At 42.0% G+C, this 9,171-nt stretch overlaps 2 protein-coding genes across 2 annotated transcripts; one reads left to right on the forward strand and one right to left on the reverse strand.

Annotated features, from left to right (window-relative positions):
• The first annotated feature begins 847 nt into the window (after positions 1 to 847).
• Positions 848 to 2,307, forward strand: LOC136503168 (receptor kinase-like protein Xa21). The gene is made up of 5 exons (XM_066498330.1): positions 848 to 916; positions 1,008 to 1,131; positions 1,255 to 1,467; positions 1,572 to 1,625; positions 1,931 to 2,307. The coding sequence occupies exons 1-5, from the start codon at positions 848 to 850 to the stop codon at positions 2,305 to 2,307; spliced, it is 837 nt and encodes a 278-aa protein (XP_066354427.1).
• Positions 2,308 to 2,793: 486 nt separating this feature from the next.
• LOC136505493 (exocyst complex component EXO70A1-like) lies at positions 2,794 to 8,936 on the reverse strand. The gene is made up of 12 exons (XM_066500651.1): positions 8,702 to 8,936; positions 8,515 to 8,610; positions 7,572 to 7,777; positions 7,144 to 7,365; positions 6,603 to 6,729; positions 6,316 to 6,528; positions 5,844 to 6,049; positions 5,119 to 5,319; positions 4,935 to 5,034; positions 4,184 to 4,284; positions 3,947 to 4,093; positions 2,794 to 3,451 (listed from the first exon to the last, which is right to left on the reverse strand). Exons 1-12 carry the CDS (start codon positions 8,873 to 8,875, stop codon positions 3,355 to 3,357), a joined length of 1,890 nt encoding a protein of 629 aa, XP_066356748.1. The 5' UTR covers positions 8,876 to 8,936; the 3' UTR covers positions 2,794 to 3,354.
• Between the last annotated feature and the right edge of the window lie 235 nt (positions 8,937 to 9,171).

The following is a 9,171-nucleotide window of genomic DNA, read 5'->3' on the forward strand; positions in this document are numbered from 1 at the left end:
TAAATGGAAGGCCTATCAGAAACAAAAATAACTGACCAAAAATATACATTTTTTCATTCTCAGTCCTACTTATGTGAATTTTTTTACAACTCAAGAAGCTAGAATATATTATGCAAAAATGAAGCTCGCCTATTGGTCAACAACCACCAGGGGCTGCGAGAGGATTGGTCAGTGGCTGCTAATGTGTCAGTTCAAACATCCACAAAGTCAATTGCTTGGTGGCTTATACACAATAATTCAAGCTCCACCTGCCTCTACCTCCATAAAGCCAGCCTGTGCTCCTAATATAAATCCACTTCCTTTACAGCAAAACCAAAACGATCAGTGAGCTTTAGACAACAGAAACAATGAGACCCACAGAGTTGCCATCGTTGATCACCTTCCTTCTCACTACTGCATGCTGTCTGGCAAAGGCCACGCCTGCACAGTCATCCCCCCAACCTGACAGTAGCCACGGAGCTCTCACAAGCAATGCAACCGACCACCTTGCGCTCATGTCTTTTAGGTCACACGTGAGGAGCGATCCATCAAGAGCAGTGGAGTCATGGGGCAACCATTCCATTCCTGTATGCCGATGGCGTGGTGTGGAATGTGGCCGTAGGGGCGTGCGCCGTGGCCGGGTCACACGGCACTGGACCTCCCTGGGCTCAACCTTCTTGGCCGCATCACACCGGAGCTCGGCAACCTCACCTACTTGAGACGGCTCCATCTGCCAGGAAACCGCCTGTCCGGTGCCCTGCCAACGGAGCTCGGTGGCCTTCTCGACCTCCGCCATCTTGATATCAGTGGGAACTCCTTGGAAGGACAGATCCCGCCATCCTTCGCAAACTGCCAGCGCCTTGAGACGATGGAGCTCTACAGCAACAAACTGCAACGGGAGATACCCCACCAGTTGGGACTGCTAAAAAATCTCCAGGTATTGAGTCTTTTTTTTTTTTTTGGAACATCAGGTATTGAGTCTTGGCAATAACACTCTCACAGGAAGCATCCCTTTTTTTGAACATCAGGTATTGAGTCTTGGCAATAACACTCTCACAGGAAGCATCCCTTCGAGTATTAGCAACCTGCTGAATCTTAAAATTCTCAATGTCGCATACAACAACCTCACGGGAGAAATCCCACCAGAGATCGGTAAACTTAACGGTCTCATTGAGCTCAAGCTAAGATCAAATCAGTTGGTGGGTTCCATTCCTCGTACACTTGGAAACCTCGCAGCATTGATCCATCTAAATTTATGCTTCAACAAACTAACAGGAGGCTTCCCACCAGTGCAAGGCCTCTCATCTCTTAGTATCCTTGAACTGGGATCCAACAACCTCACAGGAAGAATCCCTTCTTGGTTGGGAAACCTCTCCTCCCTAACAATTTTAGATCTTCAGAAGAATAGTTTTGTTGGGCACATCCCAGAATCACTAGGAAACCTCAAATTGCTCACAGGGTTTTCTGTATCATTCAGCAGACTTACCGGTTCTATACCGAATTCCCTAGGAAACCTTCACAACCTCGTTGATCTTTTTCTGGACAGCAATGAATTAGAAGGTTTCTGCGTGACGAATCTACTGGCATTTTAGAGCAGTCAACAAGTTGGGCTGCTTTGAGGGGAACAATTGGCTATGCTGCTCCAGGTTTGTTCCTTATTTCTATTGTATGATTGTTTCCTTCCAGCATATTCTTCCCTACTTTGTTTTGAAAATAGATATTATTTCGTGAATGAACACGTTTTTGTATACATTTTCACATGGTACACATTACTAAAGAGGAAAGGTGCATGCCAATGCCATCTAATATTCTGATCTTTACTCAGAAGAGCATACTTTTGGATAAACCATTACAAAAATATACACAATTTTTTTTCTATTATTACCGGCATTTGGTTGACCTAACTGTTATGATGAAACTTATGGAGTTCCTTACATTTGTTGATTTCCAGAGTATGGACAGGGCAATAATGCCTCAACTCAAGGTGATGTATACAGCTTTGGCATACTATTGCTCGAGATGTTCACCAGAAGAAGGCCAACAGAAAATGAATTTGCAGAAGGTTCTAATCTGCATAAATACGTTGAGATGGCATTACCAGATCGAGCGATTGATGTCATCGATCAACATTTACTGTCAGTAACAGAGGATGATGAAGGAAGGACACGAGACAACCAGAACATTCGAGAAAAGAGAATCGCTTGCATCATTTCAATTCTTCAAATTGGGGTTTCATGTTCAAAAGATCTACCTGCAGACAGGATGCAAATTAGAGATGCTTTGAAAGAATTGTTGGTAACTAGGGACAAGTTCATTCGTCGCAGCTAATGTTGAAATAAACCTGTTGCGTTGTGTGTGCGTTGTGTTTTAGCTTGTTTTAGATATATGTTTGGGCACGGTGCTGACAGCACCGTGCGCGTCGTTCGCGTGGTGGCGGCCATTGCGGCTGTGACGGCGCCCACGTTCCGTGGCCGTGGGATAGCGGCATGGCGCGGCGGGCCATCCACTTGTAATCATTTGCTTGTAATTTCCTTTAAATAAGAGAAGAGAAAGACCCGAAAAGCTGCAGTTCAGTGCGCAGCACCAAATCCACTGTCCACCGAGTTCATCTGTGTTCTTGAGTGTTCATCGTGAGAGAGGAAGCGCGCCCCAGCGACGATTGATGATCCAGGAGAGAATCCAACAGCTAACAGGAATGCTGAAATACAATCAACTGTTCTTTCTATTTGGAAATATTTCAAATACAAGATCACAGAAAAATTATAAGCATAAGAGAAACCAAAAGGAGAAAATAAGGAGGGAAAAGCTAGCAGTGAAGACTTTAGTTTCAAATACCAGCTTTCCGTAATAAGCAGCTGGCTTTTACCCTACAAGGACAGTGATTGAATGGTTCTAAGTACCCACGATGCAAGACAGACAAAAAAAAAAGGACCAAAACCCCTACGCTGCGTGAGACTTCAAACATTCTAATCCAGTAGTCGACTAAAAGTTACCGGAAACAGAGACCCCATATCAAGATCAACAGCATGAGCAAAGATAACATATAATTAACCAGAAAATTATTAACTCCACAAACTGAAATCGGGAAAAGGATCCTGACTCCTGAGGTTGCATATATGTCAATAAATGTCTTCTCAAACGTTAACATTGAAGGCTACTCAGCCAAGTAATGAAAGAACGTCAGACCTTTGCAATACAGGTGTTGCAGAGGAGTCATAGTTAGGCTACATCAGTAGTTCAGTACCATTTACGGGCGATGCAAACAAAAAAGTAGTTAGTTCCTGCTGTAGAAATATTTGACATAAGCTACGGTACAAAACTTTACTTAGACAAGGCCTTTTCCTCTATACCTCTACTGCTCTGTTTTAAACGCTTCTACTGTCCTAGGAAGAACTGACCCAACATTTGATCCAATTCTTCTGGTGAGTATTTGATGTACTTATGAGGGTTCCTCCCACGTTTAATAAGATTCCTGAAAGTTAAAAATAGTGCTACAGTTGATTACTCAGAAATTATACAATATAATGAGAAGGAAAACAGATACAGAGAGTTCAATGTTCATCTGGAAATTGATGATTGGCCCCCATATGTTGGCATTTGTCAGTTAATCACTGAATTAAATAGACTGAAAATTGGAACAAGATGGCGGTGCATCCATAATTTTCTTACGACTCATTAACATTTGAGGTAAAACACAACAATCCCTAGCACTAGCAGATCTTTAATTTGCCATTTAAGACACTGACGTGACATCACAAGCACACTTTCTACCATTGCTAATAACATTTTTCATGTGAGAAATCTGAGTACTTGTATATTTTGGACTATTTAGAGTTTGGCTGCATGCATTTCAGAACACCACTTTTTTTACTGCAGTTTGTATAACTGAATAATTAACTGTAAACAATTAATTGAATGGAGAAATTGTGAGGCATCCCGAGCGGATAAAGAAGATTACTTCACATACCCAAAACGGCTAATGAAAGACCTATATGCTGGCAAGAGAACTTCAGCCACGGCAAGCCTCAGTTCATCTCGCAATTCCTGATCAGGAATGGTCCATTGAGACTGCTTTGCATGAAGATCTTCAAATTGCATATTGAAGGACTTGAAGCTGCCAAGGGAGCATACAATTTCCTTATCTTTTATATTCATTTCATCAAAAAAGGTTACCATGTTACAGAGAATATGCCATTGTACAGACCGTTCTTTGATCACAGTCCTTGAAACTCCAGTGCTGCTAACATCAGATGGTGATGACGAACTATTGCCACCTGTGACTTGGACGGAGAGTGTCTGGAAAATCTAAAATCATAGAAGCGGAGTAGTTTTAACAGGATGTGATTCTATACAAAAATATTTCCAATCGTGCACATAGACAAGAAATAAAATTTTAAACCATCTAACCTACAAGGACTTGAACATAAAGCATGCTAAGCAAGGGTGAAATAGTTATAACAGGATGCTGATCTGTTCAGTATTTCCTATAATGCACATACAGGAGAAAGAAAATCTTAACTCCAGAAATGTAAAGCGTGCTAGGCAAGGGAAAGTGTACAGTAAAAAAGTATGTCTTCTTCTCATCACACAAAAAAGTTTACTACAGAAATGGAACTAAATTCATGATGGGATATGTAGATTGCAAGTTCATTTAAACCTGGGAATCCAATAGAAACCTGAATCCAAAATTTATAGAGGATAACCTGTGGTTGAATTTTAAACCTTGGCTCTTAGTGCATTCTATCAGAGAAAAAATAACAACTGAATTTTTCATCAGCTACCACTAGAGTGCAGCATGTAAATCATCGTATTTTATAGATCTCCAACAGTGAAACAGGTAGAGGTCCATGATGTACAACAAAATATTATGGCTAAAAGGTGCAAAAAGATGATAAGCTTTAACACCAAGTAGTAAAATAGAAAAGAATACATCCTATTGCCGACGATGCACTGACCTTTGCCCATGCTACCCTCTTGTACTGATTAGCGTTTTGCTGCACAATCTTACGGTGCCTCTGAATCCAGTCACCATCAAGTATATCATTGGATTCTGATCTGAGGTGAGACATAACAAATTATTGAACAGGGACACCGCCAAGACATCTGTGGATGTGGATCTGAAGCACAAAAGAGACATACCTGCGAACAAACGTAACCATATAGTGAAGGTTGTTCATAAGAAATATGTGAGACAATGCAGGATCCTTGTACTGCTTAGATTTCCCATTCAAGTTATTCTGAAAAGCCTGCATAATCTTCATCGTTATAATCGCAAGCTGAGATTCAGTCTCACTGCCACTTTGAGGTTGCTGAAATAGTATTTTCAGTGTAGATTGGTAACTGTTCAAATGAGAATAAAGATATGTTAGTGTGGATGGGAGAAAGGTAACCGAAAAATCAAACCATGCTTAAATAAAAAAAATCATCATTATTTATAGCAAGCATAACAGATACTGCCTCGGATTTGTCAAGTAAAACAAGGCAATCGTAGAGAGCAAGTGAAGCTGTAAACCTAGAAAAACACTATTACTAGCAGGTTGAGAATCAAGAAATTGTGTCAAACCGCCAGTAGACTCCCAAATGCTTCGGGAGACTTTGGAAAAAAAAATAAAACGATGGAGCACAATGGATTGTCAATGGTCATTAACCACCTCAACATCAACAGGTATTACAATCCTCACGCATGTTCACAATGCAACCATAAGAAACAATATTGAGTTTTCCGGATGGAAGAAAAGGCATACTCATAAGACAACTCAAGACCAAAGGAGATGGATTTATAAATCTCTCTGGTTTGGATTAAGAGCTTATACTAATACTCATTTGTCAGGAAGGTATAACAAGATGGAAAGGGTTGTACTAACTCAAATAGGCCTTTTACATAATTCATCACTTCGATTGTAAAAGGATGGAGATTTCCATTCTGTACAATAGTCTTCGAATTTTCCTTTTCAACTGCCACCTCCAAATCAAGCAGAGTTTCTTGGGCAGCCTGCGCCAAGCTCTTAGTCAGGTTTAATGCAGCCTCCCGCATCCCAGAGCAAAAATTTCCTTGAAAAATCACTTCAACCTGGTAATAAGTTCAAAAAAAGATGAAGATGATAGTAATTTTTTTCTAGTTCTAACAATCAACATTGTTGAAGTTGATGACAAGACAATTAAAGACAACAGTAACTGTAACTTGCAAGCAATCATAATTTGCAACTTATAATGTTTTATGGCCAGTAATAACCATCATAACGACTGGCCAAAACTTGATGTAAAACTTAATGTATGTATGGACACAAACACATGATCCTTGTGATGAGAAGTGCTGAATGCATTATCTCCACATACCTCTGACTGAATTCCGTGCATTAATCCATACATCTCCAGCAGTAGAAACAAATTTTCATGAGATCTTTTACTTTTAGCAACAACATCACCAAAGCCGAGAAGAGTCATAACACTGCTTCCTGCCACTTCAGCAAAACATTGATCCTTTTTGAAAGTGATACCATCGAAAATTTGATCACAAATTTTTCTTTCTCCAGCCAGTAATACTTTAACCTGATTTAAGAATAGTTAATTAGTTTGATATCTAAACACATACAACACAATCATAATTTTAGAAGCATCCTTACTGTAATATGCATAATATGAGTCCAGGTTCCAACATTTGAGGACACCCAGTGCTGCATCTTATCTTCAGTTAGCTTTTCTATGCCCAGTTTTTGAAGACTCAATTCTAACGCTGAGCTGCGAGCATCTCTGATAAAAGAAACAAATCCAAGCATGATTCTGTAGATCACACAGTTAAAAATCAGGAAAGAATGATGATAGAAGTAGAGAAGGAAAAGTAATGGTCATTCATACTGCATGGCATTCATAAATGTTTCCAAATCAAAGATGCTCGAACTGACAAAAATTAAGTTACTCAGTAGGTAAGGCAATTTCCAAGCTCCAACAATTTTTGGTCATACAGTGTAAGCCGCTGACCAAGACCTGACTAGGTGTGCCACATTGCTTGCATATTTTGTCGCTATCGATGTATTTCCATCAATTCATTTACTCTCAATACTCATTGGCCAGATATCCACAAACAACCTGGACACATTATCATATTGTGATCTGTGTGTAAATAATCAGAACAGCTAGATGCTACATCCAAGTCAAGAAACCTACCTGTAAATTCTATAGCACGACTGTTGATTTCCATCCTGAACCAACTGATGAGCTATATCATGCAGAAGTGGTAATATTCTTGGGGGAATTAGTATTGGAGTCCTGTATGTAGCACTTTCAAAGCTTTTGGATAGTTGCTCTCCAACTGATTCAGAGTTCCCTTCTGATGTCAATGGCAGCTTTGGAAGGCAATCAAGTAGAAGTGCGGGCTCACTAGCTTTGCTGAAAAAAGAGATGCAATAGTTTACATTTGAACAGCCATCAAAATAATTGATAATATTACTGGAAGACCTCTAGGAAATACAGGACGTAATGCCCTACCAATTATAAGGATCAACAATGAACTTGGTTCAGAAGCAGACACATTAAAATTCTTGTTCAAGGAAAAGAAGTGGATGACTCTTCAACAAAGTACATGTAAATTTTACCTGTAAGTACTCATTAACTGCCTGAATTCCTCCTCAATCTTCAGCTTAGACTTGGTTAAGAGGTTGTTAACTTGATTCAGTACTCCTTCACAGCTCTTAAAGTTCTTGTTTGAGGAAAAGAAGTGGATGACACCTTTCAGCAGATCCACAGCTTCCAGGAAGCTCTTCAGATCCTCATGTGGACACCTCAATATCACAGCTTCAGCCTATAACTCAAAAACACAGATCACATTAACTAAGTGAGCAGACTAAACCTTATGCTCAAACAGTACTGACATATAAGTAAAAAAAATGACGATGTTACAAAAATATTTAATGGCACAAAACTTTCCAAAAATTATCAGCATGTTCATAAGAAATAGTAATGAATGCACTGTTTGGATAAATCATTAATGATCTAAGAGTGCCGAAGATACCCACTATAACATCTGCTGGAGAAAGTGATGAAGTACTGAACTAGCAAAAGCACAGAAGCCGATCAATATCAATGCTAATCTTACAACATGAAAACCAACTGGCACTTTGCGACTACACCAATATGGATAAATCCTCTAGTAATCTAACAGTGCCGAAGATACACCGAGTATAACATCTGCAGAAGTAATTCGACAAAGCAATGAACTAACAGAGTAATAAGCTCATCAATCATTGGTTGTATTCTTGACATCCGACTGCAGCTCAACCAATATGGCAACAATATGATCACTCACATACAGAATCGTCAACGTACAACCCATCTATGGACCTTTGATGAGGCATGCACCAAAACTAATCCGTGAGGCATGCACCAAAACGAGTCCGTGAGCATTGAATGCAGGTTTTGGCGCCCTGAATCCCATCCAAAGTCATCCAATACAACAATCAAACCCAAAACACCACCCCAACTCGCTAGGGGTTCAGAGCATTCTCGAACGGAATCCAGGGGACGGGAGCAGTCTCTCACCCGGCGGACGATCTCGAACTGCGCGAGGATGGCCTCGGCGGTCTCGATGGTCCTGTCGATGTTCTCGTTCGCCATCGTGCTGGCCTGCGCCCTCACCTGCGACACGACGGAATCAGACACGGGTCATCTCTCCCTCTCCGTACGCGTCCTCGCCGAACGGGAACACGGAGGGTGGCGGTGGCCGAACCTGGGCGGGGCGGATGGAGGCCTCGATCGCGGAGACGTGGCGGTCGAACGAGTCGAGGGCGGCGACCGCGCTGTCCGTGTTCTCCTCGCTCCGCTGCAAGGCGTCCCGCAGAGCGCTCGCCTGCAGCGACAGCGCCTCCATCCGCTTGTGCAGCCCCGACCCCGTCTGGTCCATCGCTCCGCGTGCCCCTCTCCCCGGCGAGTCGGCGGAGGGGCTGCTCGTGCTCCGGCCTGGAACTTTTCTGCGAGGAAGGGCGGTAGTGGTCTCGTGGAGGCGCTTCTATAGAGGGACTCTGGAAGGAAAGGACGGCGAGGTGACGCAATGCGGACAGGTGGCTGTGGAGTGTGGACCCGGTGTGCGTCACTGGTGTGGCAGGTCGGTGACTCGGGGTGGCGTACTGGCGTAGAGGGAGAGGAGACGGGGAAGCGTGAGCGCCGCTGTGAGATTCGTGCAAGTCATGGCGGTTTCCA

This window comes from Miscanthus floridulus, chromosome 14 (genome assembly GCF_019320115.1).
Source record: "Miscanthus floridulus cultivar M001 chromosome 14, ASM1932011v1, whole genome shotgun sequence".
Lineage (NCBI taxonomy): Eukaryota > Viridiplantae > Streptophyta > Magnoliopsida > Poales > Poaceae > Miscanthus > Miscanthus floridulus.

Excerpts from the sequence above, each read along its gene's own strand:
- LOC136503168 (XM_066498330.1), top strand. The coding sequence starts at position 848 with ATGGAGCTCTACAGCAACAAACTGCAACGGGAGATACCCCACCAGTTG. Across the intron at positions 917-1,007 it reads GACTGCTAAAAAATCTCCAG|GTATTGAGTCTTGGCAATAA; the intron begins GTATTGAGTCTT and ends TTTGAACATCAG. Across the intron at positions 1,468-1,571 it reads ATCATTCAGCAGACTTACCG|AGCAGTCAACAAGTTGGGCT; the intron begins GTTCTATACCGA and ends CTGGCATTTTAG.
- LOC136505493 (XM_066500651.1), bottom strand. The coding sequence starts at position 8,875 with ATGGACCAGACGGGGTCGGGGCTGCACAAGCGGATGGAGGCGCTGTCG. Across the intron at positions 7,778-8,514 it reads AGTTCGAGATCGTCCGCCGG|GCTGAAGCTGTGATATTGAG; the intron begins GTGAGAGACTGC and ends TTTGAGTTATAG. Across the intron at positions 5,320-5,843 it reads TATGTAAAAGGCCTATTTGA|TTACCAATCTACACTGAAAA; the intron begins GTTAGTACAACC and ends TCATTTGAACAG.